The sequence below is a fragment of the Schistocerca serialis genome, chromosome 1, assembly GCF_023864345.2.
Source record: "Schistocerca serialis cubense isolate TAMUIC-IGC-003099 chromosome 1, iqSchSeri2.2, whole genome shotgun sequence".
Lineage (NCBI taxonomy): Eukaryota > Metazoa > Arthropoda > Insecta > Orthoptera > Acrididae > Schistocerca > Schistocerca serialis.
The window spans coordinates 673,595,718-673,617,563 of NC_064638.1; the positions used below are offsets into that span (position 1 = coordinate 673,595,718).

The window sequence follows — 21,846 nt, forward strand, 5'->3', positions numbered from 1 at the left end:
ATCTCTACTGAATAAGTAAGAAACAAGAACCCAGAGGAAGAGTAATTACGAGATACTCACCTGAGTATTAAGATAATAATGTTTCCACAAGGGACGCAACTTATGCTGGCCTCCCACATCCCAAATAGTAAATTTCAGGTTCTTGTATTCAACTGACTCTACATTGAAACCAATTGTGGGTATTGTTGCCATAAATTCATTCTGCTTCAATTTGAATAGAATACTTGTCTTGCCAGCACCATCCAGACCCAGAGTAACAACACGCATTTCCATCTTCGGACCAATATGCACCCGGTTGTCCTGCATCAAGTAATTAAAATGAATCATAACACATGCACCACATACCTTGAGGTATTGGAAGTGCAGATAAAAGAAAATGTGTACTAGATGAAGCTTCCTAATAGTGATGATGAAATTTTTGCTGTAAAGTGATTTAATTCTATTTTTAAACCTGTAATCCATGTTGCAATGCATGATAAGTGTGGATGTTACTGTAGGATAGCCAAATAGGGAGTGATATGTGGAGACTGCAGATTGAAATTTCCCTGGGGTGGTCATAGTGGGCAACAGAGTAGGGAACTCATTGAGGCTCTCCTACAGAGCTGTAGGTTTAGCAAAAAAAAAAAAAAAAAAGGACAAGAGAATTGCAAAGCAAAGATTTTTGCCCTTCAGGCTGAATGAATTAGATCACATGAAATTTGAACCAGATAGGTTGAAAGGGGGAAAAGACCTTGGGAACTGAGTGAAGGTAACAGGCACAAGATGGTAGAAGGTAGATTAGGAACAGGATACCAGGTAACAAGTATTGTGAAATCAAGTGCTAGCCTTGGAAAAGTGACCGTGAACATAGGAAATTTGAGCAAAGGTTTTAGCAAAGCGTATCAGGTTACTGTAGTGGGTGGAACAAGAAACAGCACAGCTAAGAACAGTAATTACAGCATTAGGGGCGGCCTGGACAAAATATGAGAAGCAAAAATATACACAAATGTGAGTTTTGTGGAGGCTATGCAGTACCATCGACCAGCCCTGGGTTAACACTGATTTGATCTGTGTGGACACTGAGTTGAGCAGGCTGCTGCTGACTGCAATCTTATATGAGTGCAGTACCTGTTGCTACATTTGGGAGAAGGGGATATATCAGACATGCCCTCCACATGGCGAGATGAGGGGAAAATAGGCTGTCTGACCTTCTTGCAGACAATATATGGGGAGGGCACCATCACATGTAGCAAGATCCCTGTGGCTACTGATTTCAGTCATTTTTTTTACGTTAGAATCTGGATTCAAGCACCTTGTTTTGAAAGAAGTCAAAATAACAGTAGGGCCCCACAAAATGCTTAAGAATGCACAGAAAAGTAAGATTAGCTTATTTCATCAGAATATTAGAGGATTGAGTAATGAGGTAGAAGAACTTCTCGTCTGTTTCGAAAAGACAGACATCCTGTGTCTGTCTGAGCACCACATAACCACAAGGGTAGGTAAGTTACATATAAAAGATTAAACTCTAGCAACTTACTTACATAGGTAAAGGAGGAGTTGTTAAATATATTAAGACAGAACACATGTTCAAAAACATTGAGACAAGCATATTTTGTAGTGATCAGCGCAAAGAAGCACGTGTTTGAGAAGTAATAGTGAACTGTAATTGTATGTACTGTATATAGATCCCAACAGGAAATTTTGAACTGTTTATGAGGAGTCTGAATTCCTTACTGTGCTCTCCATCAGATAGCAGCAAGCAGTTAATAGTCTGTGGTGACATCAGTGTAGATTTTCTACAGGATTCTGACAGGAAAAATGATCTGGAAACATCTTATTTGACTTACGTAATTTAATCTCATTAATTAACTTTTCAACACAGGTGGACAAAGACAGTAGGAACCTCACTGGTAATGATTTCTTTGATGAAGCTCAAAGCAAATAAATAACTATTTACCCAGTAACAAATGCTCTCTCAGATCATGATGCACAGTTAGTTAGGATAAATAACCCAGCACCTTACAGTGTGGATACTCCTCAGTGGGAATCAGTTAGAATAATTAATGATTCCAGGACAGATGTTTTTAAGAATAATTTACGTGAGATGACTTGGCATGAAATTTATAATGAACCAAATCCTAACATAAAATTTAATCTATTGCATGACAAATTCATATCATTATTTGAGAACAGTTTTCCACATAAGCTAATCAGAAAGGACATTAAACAGTCATTTAAAAAGCCATGGATAAATAGAGGGATTAAAATAAATCATGAAACGAAAAGGGAAACGTAACTTTTGACAAGAACAAATAGAGATCCTCCAGTAGTTGCACATTACAAAAACTCCTCAAAATTACCGAGAAAAGTTATTAAAAATCAAGTAACATGCACATAATGTCAGAAATCAGTAATTCTGACAACAGACTTAAGGCTATATGGAATGCAGTGAAATAAGAAACAGAACAACCAGTCACAGGACAGGATAACATCATTATTAAACTGCATGGAATGACTATGAATGATGAACCACAGTTAGCAAATATGTTTAATAATCATTTCTTAAATATACTAGAAAGGATAGGAATAAACAGTCAAGAGAAAAATCACAGCAGTATGGTGAAAAAGAATCTCACAAAATTGAATCATATGAATTATCACCAACTTCCCATTCTGAAACCGAGCAATGTGGCGCAGTGGTTAGCACACTGGACTCGCATTCGGGAGGACGTCGGTTCAATCCCGTTTCCGGCCATCCTGATTTAGGTTTTCCATGATTTCCCTAAATCGCTTCAGGCAAATGCCGGGGTGGTTCCTTTGAAAGGGCACGGCCGATTTCCTTCCCCATCCTTCCCTCACCCAAGCTTGCGCTCCGTCTCTAATGACCTCGTTGTCAACGGGACGATAAACACTAATCTCCTCCTCCTCCCATTCTGAAATTAAGACAATTATACATTCTCACAAAAATGAAAGCTCATCTGGTTTTGATGATGATGTCAGTAACTACTGACCTGTTTCACTGCTGACATCATTTTCCTAAATTTTTGAGATGATGATGTATTCTGGGATAGTATCTCACCCTAGTAACAATAATACCCTTAGCAGATCACAGTTGGATTTCAGAAGGGTTGCTCTACTGAAAAAAGCATTACATACTAAAACAGCACCTGATATTTTCTGCAACCTATCTAAAGCATTTGACTGAGTGAATCACAGTATTCTCCTACAAAAATCAAGTTTTATGGGGTTTATGGTACAGCCAGCCAGTGGATGATGCCATATCTAACCAAAAGAATGCAGAAAATTGTACTCAGCAGTCCAAACAATATAGTCTGGGGACATAGTCCTGACTGGGGAGAAATCAGGTAGTGGGTTCCCTAACCACTATTGTTGTCTTCTGTCTAATACACAAGTAGAATTATTCTTTTTGCAGATGACACTAGTATTGTAAACCGTTCAAGCACACATACAAAAACAGAAGAAATGGTAAATGTAGTTCCTGAAAATATCAGTGACTGGTTTTATGTGAAGGATCTCACCCTCAGTTTAAAAAAGACACAACATATTCAGTTCTGGACATCTAGGGGGTACTACACCAACGATAAGTGCAACACATGGTGAGGAGATAACAAATAGGGTGGAAAATTCAAAGCTCTGCAGTGTCCATATTGGTGAGAATTTTTTTTTTTTTTAAAAAAACGGCACATCTTGGAACTCCTAAAACAATTTAGTACAGCCACATCTGCACTTATAATCACTGCAAATCTAGGGGAGAGATAAATCACTAAGTTGACATATTTTGCATATTTTCATTCAATAAGTCATGTGGAATAATGTCTTGGAGCAACTCATATTTATGAAAGAAAGTCTTCACTGCTCAAAAATGTGTGCGCTGTATGAATAATACTTGGTGTTCACCCACCATCATGGTGTGGACATCTGTGTAAGGAGTAGGGCACACTGACTACTGTTTCACAGTACATTTGTTCCTTTATGAAGTTTGTTGTAAATAGACCACTACCATTCAAAAGGAACGGCGATGTACATAATTAGCCAACTCCTTCTATTGCGTAGAGGAATTTCTAGTAATGTAACGTGTATAAGGTGGTGGGTAGGAATTACTAACTCACATCTATACTTTTTTTTTAAGAAATTTACTAAATGTAACCATGTACAAATTAATTTGATTTGGGATGTGAACGTAAAATGACTTTTACCAGGTCACTATGATTTATTGTGCAAAACGATCCATGGAACATGAAACTAACTACATAACTAACTTTGCATACATCATCAGTAATAAAACGTTTGGGTTGGTGGCACTGATCCAATACTTTGATATGACAGTTCAGAGCAATACGAGAAAGTTATGTGAATCCAGTTTTCCCTCAGGACAAGCTTATAGTCATGTTGGGAGTAGAGTACCGGTATCAGGGAAATCATAATAATCCCAGATTTGAGTATTTCTTTGCCAGCAGTCGTAAAGTTCCTCCCACAGGCTTTTATGCTATCACAGTTTTCAGTTTTGTACAACATTTCTCTAGAAAAGTCAATCAGGTTGTATGAGTTATATATGACGTGGCAACACAAGTCAGTATGAATGAATGAAACTGAATATAATGTCATAAGAACAAACATTTTTGAGCTGTTATTTATGAAAGTACTTTTAATTAAAAATTTAAGTGAGCACAGAATAGCACCAATACTTGAGACTGAAGAGTACTGTGTACCTACCAGCCACCTATAGGGGTATGCACACAGCACTGCTCCACTTGCTCGTGTTTTGGCAGTTGATACATAAGTGGAAGAACATTATTTGCTATGCAGTCATAATTGCAGTATAGCCATTAGTGTCATAAATTTTCCCTGGATTATACTGAAGGACAGAAAAGTGCAGCATCAGCTTCATTTTCAATGTCACACCATATGAGAATGTACTTTCTGCCTGGAAAATCTTACCTTTGTGAATGTAATTGGTATGCTTGGGTCAGGCTGAAGCTGCTCGGGACTTAGATCAGAGTATTGTTGCTGTTGCTTCTCAATATAATTCAGAGCTTCCCGTAATTCACGAGCTTGTGTAAGAACACGTGCGTCGTCTTGTTGTATTATCTGTTCACACTGTAAACAAACTACGGCCACCTGAATAACGAAGCATTGTATTTTAGACAGTGTTAATAAAAAGCACTATTAAAACACTTAGACATATAGATTAGTTTGCATCATAAATCAATACTGGCATAAAATGAATTTTAAATCTGATACAGCACTTTAAGTTTCAGTAAAATGCCACCACATTATTTATTACACAGAAATTAGGTATGAAATATTGCATATTCATAAATCATTCTGCTAAATGTGCTTGCTGATTTTTACATTTAAGATACAGAACAAATGCCATTTTGATTACATGGGGGTACCCCTCTCCCCCAACACAAAAAAAGAAAAAAATGGAATTATTTTATAAAAGCTATGCATTTTCAAATGATTTTCAAAACAACCTTATCCTGTTCAAAATACTCTCCATTACAGCTAACACAAGTGTCCCACCAGTGCTTCCACTGTTCAAAACATTTTTTATAGTCATCTTTAAGAATGGCTGACAGACCCTCCCTCATTTTTTTTCTTGACTTCTTCAATATTGTCAAATTGGTGACCTTTCATGGCCCTTTTCATGCACGGAATTAACAAGAAGTTGCACGGAGCCAGGTCACATGAGTAAGGCGCGTGAGGCTGCGGGACCATGACATTTTAAGCCAAAAACTGTCTAATAGAGATGGCTGTGTGTGCAGGTGCATTGTCATGGTGGAAGAACCAGTCTCCTGTCTGCCACAAATTGGGTCTTTTCTGATGAACAAGATAACCCACAAGTCACTGACAGTTGATCAGTTGTCAATTCGAGCAGTTGATTGACGTCCAGAACTAGGTTTGATATCAATTGACATGTCACCATTTTTAAATTGAGCAAACCACTCGTACACTTGAGTTCTCCCCATAGCATAATCTTGGTAGGCTGTTTTCAACATTAAACCAGTTTCAGCAGCATTCTTACCAAGTAAAAAACAAAATCGCATGGCTGCATGTTGCTCACTTAAACTTGCCATCATAAAAAATGAAACAAAAACAAAACAGGGCTAGCAAAAACAGTCACTACAGATGAACAGAACAAGCCAGGTGGACAACACAGGCGGCACTGAACTGGCAACAAGTTGTGCTATACACTCCTAGCAGCAGAAATGGGTACTATTCAATCTCTGTCCACGGCGATGTACAGTTTTCTTCTTTTCTTTTTTTTAAGCCAGTTGTATGTAATAAAGTCAATCTGGATTTCTAAGTGGTTCCAACAGTGAGAAGGCTGTTCACACATACAGCAAGAATGTACTTAATCAGTTTGATAAAATGTTACGAGATCCTCATGTGTTCTGTAATCAGCTGAAGGCATTTTATTGTGCAAATCATAACTTCCTTTTAAGTAAATCAGAATGTTATGGTGTACCAAGAAATGCTGTAAAATGGTTCAAATCATGTCTTTCCAACAGAAAACAAAAAAGTGTCAATAAGAAAGAGTCCCATACTACACAACAGTGACAATCCAACTAAGAGCTAATCACCTTTGGCATCCCACAAAGTTCCCTCTTAGGACCCTCACTTTTTAGGTTCATTTGTTGTATGTCTGTTTCTTCAACAACACAGGTTCTACTGAACACCAATTAAATTTAAATAAATTACAGAAAATAACAGATCCTTATTCTTCATGAACCAAACAAAGACTTTTAAAGGCGGCACACACACACGTCCATGTAAAAGCCAAGTCAAGAATAACAGAGTTTAAATCAATGGCCAGAAATTATGTCATCATAAATAAGTCCACAAGTGAGCAAGTAGTACATGTCAGCGAGCTGAAGTAAGTGAGGCCAAGATAGTCTGCAACAATCCTTAACAACCATTGTTGTTTACCCACATGTTCTGGCACCACTGGTCATTCTGCACTGTAAGTAAGTGTAAGTGTAATTATATCAATCGATCCAATGATATATTCAGTGGAATTACAAGAATGTTACTGAGCTCTCATCATTAACATCACTATTTATTTTGTTGCAATAAACAGCACGTTAAGTATTATTTTAGAAAGAATAGGTAATGAAATTAAAATGGACAATTCTTTCTCATTAAACTTTAAGAAGATACAGGATATGCAGTTCCTGAAAATACAATACAATTGGATTGATAAAACAATCTACTCATCGAGTAGTGTCACAAGAAAACACATATACAGTTTAAAGACGTGCGCATACTTTCAGAGCTAGTGGTCCTTCTTCTGGCAGAAAGGTTGAAGGGGAAGGAAGAAGGCTGAAATAAAAGGATTAGTGAGGTTTAGGAAATGGAGAGAGTTTAACATCACCCTGAACTGGGGGTGAGGGGAGACTCACTGGACTGGATGAAAAGGAAAGACTGTTTCCAAATCTCATCCGGTAGGGTCCCCAACAATCAATCTTTCCATTTTGTCGCATCTGGTGAAGTCTCTCCTGAGCCAGGGTTAGGGCGACTTTCTCAAACTCTGCCTATTTCCTAAACCTCAATAGTCCTTTTCCTTCATCCCTCTTCCTTCCCCTTCAACCCTTCTGGCAGGAGGAGGAGTCACTGGCTCTGAAAGCTTGCACATTTCTTTAACCTTTCTATGTTTTTTCTACTGCCACAACTTGGTAAATAGATTTTTTTATCTATCCAATTAAATTATATCTTCAAAAATTGTTTTATCTATCCAATTAAATTATATCTTCAAAAATTGATCATTTTCATTGATACATCAGTATATGCAGTTCAGAACTTATAAGAGGTTTCCTTCCAGTATTAGTGATGGGAACAACCGAAAGAAAACAATTGATTCATTCGATTGTTGGAAAACAATCGACTTATTCGGTTGTAGTTATACATATCCACTGAACTATTCATTCATACTTTTGAATGAAACTAGTCTGAGGGTGGAACCAAATGAAAATGATTGTTCAGCTGGTCGGAGTACTTATTCATTATTTTGAATGAAACTAATATGTGGGAGCAACTGAATGAAAACAATCATGTCATTTGGTTGTAGTTTTACCTGTCAGTTGGATTATTATTCATTTCTTCTTCCCCCCCCCCCCCCCCCCCCCCCCCCCCCCCCCTCCGAATGAAAGCAGCCAGTGCAGTTAATCAAATGAAAAGGTTCTACGCCATTGTAGCTTTGCGTAGTGACTGAATTATTCATTCTTTCTTTTCATAAAAACAATCAATAGTTTTTCTGTCTATTGAACCATGTACTCATCCTTTTAATTGAAATTGCCCTTTAGTGTTTCACATGACTGAGCTATCCATTCATTCTTCTGAGTGAAAGCAGCCTGCAATATTTTAATTATCTGAACTACAGCAGTGTTACATTATACTGACAAAGGGTGGTCCTAAGTGAGAACATATCTCAGGGGTACGACAAAGTTAACATAACCCAGTATACACGTTCATTTAATTATGAACTAAATGGAGTAATTTTTCTATTCATCATTTAAAACTGATTCATATACTGTTGTGGATTAAATTGTTCAGGTGCCATTAATGTGTAACTAATTAAGCTGATGTATCACTGGGGTAGGCCTGGCATCACGTAAGTTGCCGACCTCAAACAAAAACTTCGAAAACCATGGACATGTGGGTCAAATTGGATTATTCCCCCAGACACTAACAATCTGTAGATGATAAGCTGGAAAATGGCCATGATGTTCAGCAGGGTGCGGGGACATGAGAGAGGGAACATTTCCTCACTTGCATTTCAGTGCTAACAACACCAGCGAAGTGTGCCTCCTACCAATCAGCAGATATAATTTATACATGAGAGTAACAAGGATTTGTGAAAGTGTATTACAGAGATGTTCATATTCAAACATAGAACTAATTTGCACTAAAGAAAATGAATTTAAATGAAATCAGTTTTATACAGCTTAATGAGTAGAAGATAAATGACATTTTAACACATTCAGTTGTCTGGTGGGCAGAGTGGCGTATCAGTGTGTACGATCACCCATTGTCGGTGGCTTTTGATTGTCTCAATAAAGAACTATCGAAAATACAGGGTGTTCCAAAATTGTCTTTACAACTTGGATCACATATATTTTAGAAATGGGGATAGGTATAAAAGTGTAGTTTATGGCATAATGTTCAAACAAGCCTACGGTTCTAGCAGCCGCTTAACAGAGTTCAGAGTGTTAAGGTGACAATTTTTTCTAGATCCAAACTCAAGACACATAAAAAAATTTTGATGTTGTAAAAAGAGTCTGAATTAATCGTAATAAATACAAACTATAACTTTAATTTGTTACAAAAAGTACATTAATTTATATTTTATTTAAACCTTCTAAGATGAAGGAGTGCAAGCAGGCATACAAAATTCGTCAGTGCTGTAAATTTTCTTCGGCATGCCCGTATTCTTTAATAAGGATAACATTCAACTCAAGTTTAATAATAATTCACTCTAGTCACTAACACTGTTTTTCTTGTTTCTACAACAAACTGTGTTTTGTAACTGTTACATACTGTACTCATTTGAGCTAATACCCTTTCACCAACAGCATACCGATACAGGGAAATGTACATACAATTCAGGATAAATCATTAATCGTTAAATCCAGGACAAACAGGTGTCCCAAATTACTTTTGAAAAAATTCGGAACAGAGCTAGAAAAATCGTGACTGTCATGAAAAAAGGGGGGACAGAGGGTCACAATCAATGTGTGTGATGTCTGTAGCACAGATGTTAGCTAAGCAACATTCCAGTTCCATTTTCGGCCTAGGATGTCCTCAGAGAAGTGTGCTACTGCTGCTCTGGTACAAGCTCACAGATTGTGCAAGTACCGAACGAAGGAAAAAATGTAATGGGATCCTGCAGGACCTAGGTGTCAGATCTGCTCTGTACGAACCCTTCTACACATTGTGCCAACTACTGCAGGGTAGTCAGTCAATAACTAAAAAAAAAACTGCTTTAGGTGCCTGTGAACTTTATGTCGCAAACTGGATCTTTCGACATATACCCATTTATAAAACGATTGCATGATCAAAGTTGTAAAGACAATTTTGGAGCACACTGATACACACAGGAGAGTGACTAAAAGTGCTTGCCACTGCATTTCTCATAGACTACAATGAAGAAACTATCTATAGTTATGTCTCCCTATAATGAATTGTAGCTAAGGTTTATTACAATCTGTTTCCAAACAATTGAATTTCCACAAGCATGAAAATAGGTCCAGGTTTACCCCAGGCAGTTGTAGAAAAACCCCACAGCACAGCAGGGAAATTGGGACACATTGCAGCCCTAGTTGGGGATGCAAAGGTGAGCACAATGGTTCTCTCTTAAGGATGTATGAAGAAGAAAGGAACCTCATCTCATTTTCGAGACAGTTTGAATTTCATTTTATCGGCAATGTGTGATGATCACCATAACTGGAAAATCATTTGAATATTCCGCCATTTATTCATATGGAAGTTAAAAGAACTTAAGTGGCCGCTAGCTTGGTACTTTACAACTGGCCATTACTAGTGTAGCGGTCTGGCCAAGAATTTTCTGTCAATATTTCATTTTCTTGGGTACACTGAGAAGATAATAAGTAATCTTTCTTTCCTGTTATTTCTGTTAGTCATTTATTTCCACTCTGGTAGTTCAGACAGTCATTTTTCCCTCGCGCAATCCGCAAGTGGAACAGGGGGGGGGGGGGGGGGGGGATATGGCTTTGGCGCGAATAGTGCCCTCCGCCACACACCGCTTGGTGGCTAGCAAAGTATGTATGTAGATGTAGATGAACGGGGATTCCCTAGCAGACACATCATGTACTCTATGCACGTCTTCAAAAATCAACTTATGATTCATTCAGAAATCAACTTACGATATGTTCAAAAATCAACAGGAATGCCTTTCAAAATCATATGAATAACTGACAAACCAACGTGCACTGGATGCTAAAGCCTTTGACACATTTTGTGTGTGGCCTTCTCCACCAGACAGCACGGCGCCTAGAGTATCAGCAACCAAACTGACAGCCTGCAGTTGCGGGTTGCCCGCTTCGCAGGCACACCGAAGCACTACACAACCGACAGGCAATATTGATGAATGGCCACAACAACAACAACAACAACAACAACAACACAGCAAAGACACCAGCAGCCACCAGGGGCCACTACCGGCCCACATAAACATAAGGAAGAGGTCGCTGCAGATCCCGGAACTATTTCCACACGTCACATCACATAATGGAAAATAGTTCCGAGGTACTCATCCACCGAAGCGCTATAAAGGCCGGCAGTCAGCCTTTCATTGGCAGTTCATCAACCGCCAGCAGACGTGGATAGCTGCTGCCTCGGCAGCCCGGCTTGAAGCCTCTCACTGATCTCTGGATTAGGCTTGGTATATCAGAGAAGTCTCTGGCAGAGACTAGTAGGAAATTATTTCAGTTGTTTTCTATATTATTCTTGTATGTAGTTGTGATTCGAAGACGGATCACTGTTTTGTGTTGGTGTTATACTTGGAGAATTTGTTTTGGTTAATTGAACAGTCTGATAAATTGTTTTTGGACTTTGATCGTTAGTTCTTTCTGCTTACGCAGACATAACATTTTGCTGTTGGCAGACACTTGTATGAGCACTGTGTCTTGTTGTTGTATATGGTGCATTTCCTTGCAACTTAAGTTTTATTGTTGTTTAGTTGCTGCTGTACTATTCTGCAGTAGCGAGATACAGTAATATCCTTTGTTAGAGTGTTGGTTCTTACCAGCCAAAATTACAAAAATTTAACTGAAAACTAAAACAATGAAAAATTCCCAGAATTCTAAAAAATTCCCGCGTTTTTCCCAGTTTTCTGCTGGATGGAAAAATTCCCGGGTTTTTCACGGATCTCCTGGATCGTATACACCCTGCACATATGTACGTCCTCAGGAGAAGTAGGTGATTCCAGCTGGAAACCACATTCTTCATATTTCATCATTGCTAAATTGAGAATGTTAATTGGATTCCACATTACTGTGTAACTGGAAGGAAAAGAAAAGGTACTATTAGCAGGTACCTTACGAAAGCACAATAAATATTAATTCAGCTTATCTGTATCGTCAATACTTACCAATACTGCAAAAAGCAACTGATAATTTATAACAGATGTTACTTGAGTGGCTAATTCAAGAGCATGTAGTGTCCGATAAACTATCAATGAATGGTAACCTGAAATGTCCCTTACAAATTACGACTGGGTTGTGTCATGTTTCCTGTTTACAAATGTACCGCCGATGTTGGCTGTGTGTGTGCCTAGTTCGCATGCGCAGTTGCTACAGCGCCGCTGCCTGGCGCGCTACAAATTTGGCAATTTTCAGCTATTTTTTTAATACTTGCAGTGTCTCTTAGCTGCTACAATTTTGACAGTGCATTTCTTACATTGTCTTCTTCCTGTGTGAAAAAATTTCAGGGTTGGTTTCAACATGTCTTATTGGACCATTCCCTTGTTAATTCAGCCACATTTGCACTTCAAATCATAGCAAATCTTGGGGCGAGACAAATTAGTAAACTGACATATTTTACATATTTTCATTCAATAATGTCACATGGAATAATGTTATGGGGTAACTCATCTTTAAGAAAGAATGTCTTAATTGCTCAAAAACGTGCTATAAGAATACTGTAATATATTGTACTCAATCACAACCAGGTCACAGACATCTGTTTAATGAGGTGGGCATTCTGCCCACTGCTTCACGGAATATTTATTCCCTCATTAAGTCTGTTGTAAATAATTCAATACAGTTCAAAAGGGACTATGATGTACATAATCACAATACCACAAGGAAAATTGACATTCATTATTCCATGTTATGATTGTCTTTAGCACAAAAAGAAGTGCACAATGCTGCAACAAAAATGTCTGATCACTTGCCCAGTGTTATAAAATGCCTGACAGACAGAAAAGTACAAGTTGAGAAAGTTTCTCCTTGACAACTCCATCTAACCCACAGAAGAATTTCTATTTATTTTAATGTGTAAAAGGTGATGGATAGAAATTAATGAAATAAAATAAACTAAAAATAACTTATAAAATTTCGCCATGTAGCCATTTTTACAAATTAATTTGCTATGACTGTAAAATGCCACATTACGCATCATTGCATAAACTGTGGATACACATGTCGGTTTCTTGTGCACATTACTCAAACACGACAATATGTGATAATTCATAAAATAAAAATAGCAAAGACCTATGTTTATATATACCTGAGAGAGTGAGGCTGTAAGATCCTCTTGCAACTGGCGAAGAGAACATAAACGTTCACGAATGTGTGTGTCAACAGCTGTCATGGCTGCTGCCTCTTGTACATCTAGTGCATCTCGCAGCTGTTGAAAGTAAATTGCAACGCGGGCACGGGCAATCTCAGCTGTGCCAAGTTCTTCCTGACTTCCACCATCCAGTCGCTGAATCACATGCTCTGTGATTTAAAGGAGATGGACTGGATTAAAAAGTATAGTAACAAGAAAACTCTGCAAAATAGTTGTTAAGGGCAAAATAGATCAAACCCCATTAATACAAAATCAAAATACTTTTTAAAATCAAAATCAAAATACTTTTTAAAATGAGTATACTTTTTTAGTTTTATGAACTCACTTATTACGAGGGTTGGAACTTAAATAGTTGCAACTATTCATTCACAACTGATACAAAAGAGTTACATGTTTGCAACTGTTACTGTCCTTCAAAGTAGTCACCTGCATTGTGTAGAACCTGTTGCCAGTGATGTGGAAGGCATAGTATAAAGTTAGCAGATCCTATTCTGTTGATGGTGCGAATGGTGCAGTCTACTGCCTGTCGAATCTCTGGAACAGTTCTGAAGAGAATGCCATGAAGTGGTTCCTTCATCTTCAGAATCAAATCCAAGTCACAAAGACTTAAGTCTGGAGAGTATGGTGGATGGTACAGTACTTCCCAGTCCCATCGACCAAACAGAGCAGCCACAGCTTGTGCTGTATGCGCCCGCGCATTTTCGTGCAAAATGATAGGTGGGTTGTGCAGAAAGTGTCGCCGCTTCTTTTGCAAAGCTTTATGGGTCGCCACAAAAGTGGCAAAAGTTATGGTGATTCTTGTGTACGACTGTGATGGTGTTATCCTAACGCATTACGTTCCTCCACAGCAGACCGTCAATGCACAGTATTACTGTTCGTTTTTGGAGCATCACCTGCGACCAGCTTTGCGAAAGAAGCGGCGACACTTTCTGCGCAACCCACCCATCATTTTGCATGACAACACAGGGCCGCATACGGTGCAACCTGTGGCTGCTCTGTTCGGTCAATGGGACTGGGAAGTACTGTACCATCCAATATATTCCCCGGACTTAAGTCCTTGTAACTTTGATTTGATTCCGAAGATGAAGGAGCTACTTTGTGGCATTCGCTTCAGAACTGTTCCAGAGATTCAACAGGCAGTAGACCGCTCCGTTCACACCATCAACAGAACAGGCTCTGCAAACGGTATACTATGCATTCCACATTGCTGGCAAGGGTTCTATACAACGCTGGTGGCTACTTTGAAGGACAGTAACAGGTGCAAACATGTAACACTTTTGTTATCGGTTGTGAATAAATAGTTGCCACTAATTAAGTTCCAACCCTCATATTAATGGCTTTGAAAGTTTAGTTCATTTATGCATTTACTTAAGCCCTGTAGCAGTACATGAATCAAAGCTACTCAGATATGGAATGAATCACTATGTGATTCACAAAATACTGATTTAAATGTAAAAAGAAAATGCTGATTTAAATGTAAAAAGAAAGACCAGTAAATAAAAATGCCCTACATCATATTACATCTATCAGGACTATTTTCTTGTACTTCCTGTCATGTCAATATAAGAGATCAGGTGAAAATAATTAAGAGACAGTTGGATTGCGCTGAAGTATCATTACATGCTTTACATTATAATATTTCTTTTCATACAAAGTGTGATATATTTAACATATTAAGCATACCGTCTTATTGCTAGTTTCCGATCTTATCTTCATTTCCTCCCTGACTATGAACATGAAAGTCTTGAAAGCTTGGATAGCTTTTTCCCTGCTTTTAAGGGATTCCCTTTACAGTACTTGAAATTTAGTCTATGGAAGATAATAAATATGGCCAGCCATACTGTGCCCACAATAGGTGGCTCCCTCTTAGCTTTGGGTCTCAGCAAACTTGCCTTTCCTTCTGAACCTTATTACTCTTGCTTCAGTAGGAAGAAACTAACAGTTACAAAAACTAGGAAGAGTCTTTTTCGACTTTTAATGTGTCAATTGGCAGTACTGAATTTTCTTCTGCTGAAGTACTAACCACGCATTCTGTCTTCTTGTAATTTTACAATTTTCTCAAGTGAATACTGCTTTTGATCAACAAACCACCTTTAGGGGACTGTTCTTGTTTTGTCCAGATTGTGTCTGTAACTCTCTATCATCTTTTTCCATCACTGGTTAGTGATTATTTTTCTATGCTCAGTGATGTCTCTCCTGTATCTCCTCTTGCCTCTCTCAATTTAGAGTACAGATAAGCTGCCTCTCCCTGCCAACCCTATCGCTATATCACTATTTCCTCTCTGCAGAAGGAGCTAGGAAAAGCGCCCCCCTCCCCCTCCCCCGTCAGACATATTTCCTCTGGTGCTTTGACAGATACTTGCTTTTTCGGTTTGGTGTTGTTCCAATGAAATCAGCCCAAACAAATACTGTTTATCATGTATTTCATGTGGCCCTCAGCACCAATGGAAAATATCAGTTTGTTTCCAATTTCATATCATGGTCTAAAACTGAATTTTACATGACTGTTTGATGAAGTCTCAAAATAGTCTAGTGTGATGTCTGATTTACTACCATGTATTAAAAGGGACAGCAAAATGCAAAGAACTCAAGAAGTGACTGGGTAGTGCAGCTGGGTTTGTGGTGGTAGGCAGACAGCGAGGCAAGGGCCAGCACCTGAGACAAGCACTTGAGACAGGGGTCATAAAGTATTATAAAGGAGGGAAGATTAGGGTAGCTGATCAATCACCCAGCAAGGTAATAAAAGAAACCTGAAGAAAAGATAATGACAGTTTAACAGGACCTACAATCAGAGAGGAATACGTATATACTGCATGTTTACAATCTCTGAAATAATATAAAACAAGAATGCCAACAGGAAACAAAGTATCCTATGGAAAATGGTGGTACATACCTAACTTACGAACTGTTTCACTGACATCCTCCATGAATTTTCTCATATGCTGAACTGTGGTGATGACAGATGACCGTACCTTTTCTGCTTCTGTTTCCACTAATGCATGCTGCAAATTAAGTAAAATATACGCAATTAAAGGTGGTTTACAAAATGTCACATTTATATAAAAGGGAAGAATCTGAATAACAAGAGAGCTAGTTGCATGCAGGATTGTAGCAGTTAAAAGATACCTATAGCAAAGACTTCATCTTCTGGAACTAAAAAGGGAAGGTGGCAATTAGACAGTGTGCAAACATTTGAAAATGAGAATAAAAGTGATAGTGATGTGAAACTTCCTGGCAGATTAAAACTGTGTGCCGGACCGAGACTCGAACTCGGGACCTTTGCCTTTCACGGGCAAGTGCTCTACCAACTGAGCTACCCAAGCACGACTCACACCCCATCCTCACAGCTTTAATTCCGCCAGTACCTCGTCTCCTACCTTCCAAACTTCACAGAAGCTCTACTGCAAACCTTGCAGAACTAGCACTCCTGGAAGAAAGCTCAGTCGGTAGAGCACTTGCCCGCGAAAGGCAAAGGTCCTGAGTTCGAGTCTTGGTCTGGCACACAGTTTTAATCTGCCAGGAAGATTCATATCAGCGCACACTCCGCTGTAGAGTGAAAATTTCATTCTAGAAACATCCCCCAGGCTGCGGCTAAGCCATGTCTCCGCAATATCCTTTCTTCCAGGAGTGCTAGTTCTGCAAGTTTCGCAGGACAGCTTCTGTGAAGTTTGGAAGGCAGGAGATGAGGTACTGGCGGAATTAAAGCTGTGAGGATGGGGCGTGAGTCGTGCTTGGGTAGCTCAGTCGGTAGAGCACTTGCCCGCGAAAGGCAAAGGTCCAGAGTTCGAGTCTCGGTCCGGCACACAGTTTTAATCTGCCAGGAAGTTTCATATTAGCACACACTCCGCTGTAGAGTGAAAATTTCATTCTAGTGATAGTGATGTGTTTAGTAGTACTGAAACATGTTGTAAACATATAGATAAAATATGAAGATATGAATAAAAGGGAAAAGAAAGTTTATAGATGATAAAAAGAAAAGTAGACAAAGAGATAGGAACACAAAATTAAGTACGTACGAAGGAAGGAAGAGAGATCACAAAAAACAGAGCTCGAGCTCGGAATGGGGAAGGAAACTGACCATGTCCTTTTCAAAGGTACTGTCTCAGTATTTAGGGGGGAGGGGGGCGGGGAGGGGGGGGGGGAAGAAAAAAGACTAAATGTGAATCTGGATAGTATACACAGAACTAAGATTCAGCACAAGTCATGACCCAAGCAGATGCTGGAAAGTAAATCCCTATCTCAAGCTTTATGTTGCTGTTACTAGAATTAAAGTGTTTAGAGCACATATATGATGAACCAGATTTATCAGTATCTGCTTTGTGTTACCGATCTTGCTGTGGATCACAGCTTGTATATTATTTAACACACACTAAATATTATCTCAGGTTTTCTCAGCATGGCTGATTAATGGTGTGTTTCAGGTGTTCAGTCAAGTTATTAATACCATTTCTAGATTCAATATTGTGATGACCAACCCAATCATTTTCTTCAGGTGTTGTGATATGCTATACATACTCAGTGCCTGTATTCCAACTAGACTACATTGTTGGCATTTCATTGCTATACATAGCTAAGTTCAGCTCCCAGTGCTAACAATTTCCTTTGATGCTTGTTTGTTCGGAGCCTGCACTGTTACTCCATGAAACACATATTCTCTCTTCACTTTTCAGATTTGTTGGAGGAAATGGCCAGTGACATCTTAATAAACTGAGTGCTGAATTCCAAGCTTTGTTTACATGTATGCCTGGCAAAGAGAGCACACAGATGGCTACAGCTGTACACCTACAATCAGCTGATAGAACATCGTGATGGCTACGGGCATTCACTTATGCCCAGCAGGTAGGATGGCTTGACAGCTAAGGGCATACATCTACGCCTGGGCACGGGAGCAGGTAAACATTCTCACCAGCAAGAAAACTTGATGCTAAACAACATTGCTGTCAATGCTGTCATTAGCTGCTCTTCTTTGTGATACTGGAAAACACTACAGCTTTCACCTGTATTAATTGTACAAATACAGTAAGTAATAACATATGTTATGAATAACAAAATCGTACTTGGATGTGCACTCAACTATAACACTATCTGTGAGACTAACAGAAAACTAAGTCCTACGGATAACTGCTAAGCGCACTCACCGAAGGGTTAAGGAGTCCACTGAAATAAAGATGTTAGAAGAAATAAAAAAACTCTGGATGTCAAATTAAACACCTTTCAGCTGTCTACTTTCCAACCTTATTTTACTTGGCAACCAGTTTCAGCATTTTACTACATCACCTTCATGCCCCTGACTGATGTGTAGGAAGATTGCACCTCGGTTGTGATCAATGCAGGGGCTAGCAATACCGGTATTAGAAGATTTTTATTATAGCAATCACTTCAACCCTCATCTGCGGACTGTTAGATTGGTTGATCACAACCGAGGTAGAATTTTCCTACACGTCTGTTGGGGACCTAAAGATGGCATAGTAAAATGCTGAAACTGGTTGCCAAATAAAATAAGGTGGAAACTAGAAGGCTGAAAAGTGTTTAATTTGACATCCTGTATCAAACAGACGAGTCCCGCAACCATCTCTAAAAAGATGGAAATATAGCGACTAATAAAGTCTGGCTGAGTGTCTTGCCTGTCCAGGTGGTTGACAGAGGCGAATGTATTGTGAGCCTGACTGGTGGATGGCTGACTCAGCCTCATGACTGCTGCAGACTATGGCCACTGGCAAATCACATGTTCCAGCATGGTGCACTCTTCAATAATACTCTTTATGAAATCAATATTACACTGCACAATCACAGTGGTTGCAGTTTGTGATAATCATGAAAGAGAGCTTCACAATTTCTGTCATAAGTTTATCCTGCGTTGAGAAAAGTTACTTAAGTAAAATGATATCTACGTTTCTATTTGTGATTGAAACATTCTGTAACTTGAGATTTATGCTGTCAATATATGTTCCTATAACCTATTAAAATTTCATTAATGTGAGACAAACATGTTTCAGGATACATAGTTTTAAAGTGAGCAGTTTATGGTGAAGACACAAAATGCACATAACTCTCACTGTAATCATACTGTAAATAAAAAATTATTACTGAAGTTTAAAACCAAAGTGTCTTATATAGCCAGACACAGAATTAAGCAAGAAAAACATTTGTGTAACTCATGTTGTGAAAAGCCAATTGGTTTGTTTCTAATTAATGTCTATATTTGGTTCCACATAAAAAAAAACCAACAGTGAGCATCTACCTGCTTTCTGCTCACTGTTTTCTCTTTTAGTTCATCACACTCAGTACTGTTTGGTTTCCCATCTTCATTTATGGTGCAGGCTTTGGACTGCTACTGGCTGAGTTAAAACCCACGATTTTTTTTCTTTTTATAATTTGTATTTTCCTTTCCTTTAAAAAGACACAGCTACTGAAACAACCTAATGTTTCCTTAGTGTGTGCAATGAGCTACATCACACTATTTTCATCTTATATATGTAATTTTTCAACATGAATCAGCAGGGTACACTACACATCATCTCTGCTGCTCTCCTTTTTCCATTGCTTCAAGGAACCATAAGTAATCTCCTCCTTTATTTTGCAATGAAACTGGAGTTTCTTCTTTTGGTGTCCACGAGATCTCAGTTTTACAAGTTTGTCCATGAAATTTATCAAGCATCAGGTAGATTAATTCCAAGTGGAATTTCCCCACTGGTATCTTCTGCTGCTTGTGTATTTCAAAAATTCTTTTTGTATTCAGTACACACAAGTCAGACAAATGAAAGAATAATTTCTTGTACTAATTGACTGTCTTTTGAATGCACTGTACAGAATTCAACATAATGTCTGTCTTATTGACAGCACCCGTTGAATTATTGTAGCTAACTACACAAGTGGATTTAGTTCATTTTGGCCTGTTTTATTTTTCCCTTTTTTTTATATATATATATATATATATATATATATATATATATAGAGAGAGAGAGAGAGAGAGAGAGGGGGAAACATTCCACGTGGGAAAAATCAATTTCCGATAAGCCACCTCCGTTAGGTACAACACTGTCAACATAACAAAATTCCTCTCAGGGGGTAACACTGCTCTGTTGCTGTATACCATAATTGCTTTAACAAAATAGTTTTATTTCACAACCTGTTTCCAGCTTCGAGGTTATGGTATAGCAGTAGCAGACGGTAGTGTTATACGTGGCTTTTATGTGACAGGACTATTTGTTCTGATGGGGCATAGTACGCAATAAACCAAATTTGGTATTTGAATTCATAAGCTACGTAAATGCTGTTGCAGTGCTCTCTTTCAGTTCATCACACTCAGTACTGTTTGGTTTCCCATCTTCATTTATGGTACAGGAAGTGGCTCTGGTTATTTGCTTCTGTGCCAGGTCGGGAGGGTAGTTACGGGATGCGAAAGCTATTGTCGGGTTGTTGGTGTAATGGTTCAGAGATTCCGGACTGGAGCAGATTCGTTTCCTCATCCCCTCAAACCCAGAACCTCCCACAGAAGAACCACAAAAGTGCCCCACTTGTGACAGGATACTTTCCGGGACTGGACCAGACTCTGAATGTGGCTCTCCAGCAGGGATACAACTTCCTCAAATCCTGCCCTGAAACGAGATCCATCCTTCATGAAATCCTCCCCACTCTACCAAGAGTGTCTTTCCGCCATCCACCTAACCTTCGTAACCGGTTAGTTCATCCCTATGAAATCCCCAAACCACCTTCCCTACCCTCTGGCTCCTATCCTTGTAACCACCCCCCGGTGTAAAACCTGTCCCATGCACCCCCCCACCACCACCTACTCCAGTCCTGTAACCCGGAAGGTGTACACGATCAAAGGCAGAGCCACGTGTGAAAGCACCCACGTGATTTACCAACTGACCTGCCTACACTGTGATGCATTCTATGTGGGAATGACCAGCAACAAACTGTCCATTCGCATGAATGGACACAGGCAGACAGTGTTTGTTGGTAATGACGATCACCCTGTGGCTAAACATGCCTTGGTGCACGGCCAGCACATCTGGCACAGTGTTACACCGTCCGGGCTATCTGGATACTTCCCACCAACACCAACCTATCCGAACTCCGGAGATGGGAACTTGCTCTTCAATATATCCTCTCTTCCCGTTACCCACCAGGCCTCGATCTCCGCTAATTTCAAGTTGCCGCCACTCATACCTCACCTGTCATTCAACAACATCTTTGCCTCTGCACTTCCGCCTCGACTGACATCTCTGCCCAAACTGTCTTTAAATATGTCTGCTTGTGTCTGTATATGTGTGTGTGTGCGAGTGTATACCCGTCCTTTTTCCCCCCTAAGGTAAGTCTTTCCGCTCCCGGGATTGGAATGACTCCTTACCCTCACCCTTAAAACCCACTTCCTTCCGTCTTTCCCTCTCCTTCCCTCTTTCCTGATGAGGCAACAGTTTGTTGCGAAAGCTTGAATTTTGTGTGTATGTTTGTGTGTCTAACAACCTGCCAGCGCTTTCGTTCGGTAAGTCACCTCATCTTTGTTTTTTTATATATATATATATATAT

The 21,846-nt window shown here is 39.1% G+C and overlaps 1 protein-coding gene and 1 non-coding gene across 2 annotated transcripts in view; both read right to left on the reverse strand.

The window, feature by feature from the left end:
• LOC126480110 (E3 ubiquitin-protein ligase TRIM23-like) overlaps positions 1 to 21,846 on the reverse strand; it is a 68,449-nt gene that overhangs the window by 26,994 nt on the left and 19,609 nt on the right. Inside the window, exons 6-9 of the mRNA XM_050103839.1 lie at positions 16,208 to 16,316; positions 13,252 to 13,463; positions 4,939 to 5,118; positions 61 to 300 (exon numbers count right to left, since the gene is read on the reverse strand). Of these exons, the coding sequence (XP_049959796.1) occupies positions 61 to 300; positions 4,939 to 5,118; positions 13,252 to 13,463; positions 16,208 to 16,316 (741 nt within the window). The remainder of the gene's footprint in view (positions 1 to 60; positions 301 to 4,938; positions 5,119 to 13,251; positions 13,464 to 16,207; positions 16,317 to 21,846) is intronic.
• Trnas-uga (transfer RNA serine (anticodon UGA)) lies at positions 16,564 to 16,638 on the reverse strand. Its single transcript has one exon. It is a non-coding gene; the product is annotated as a tRNA-Ser (tRNA).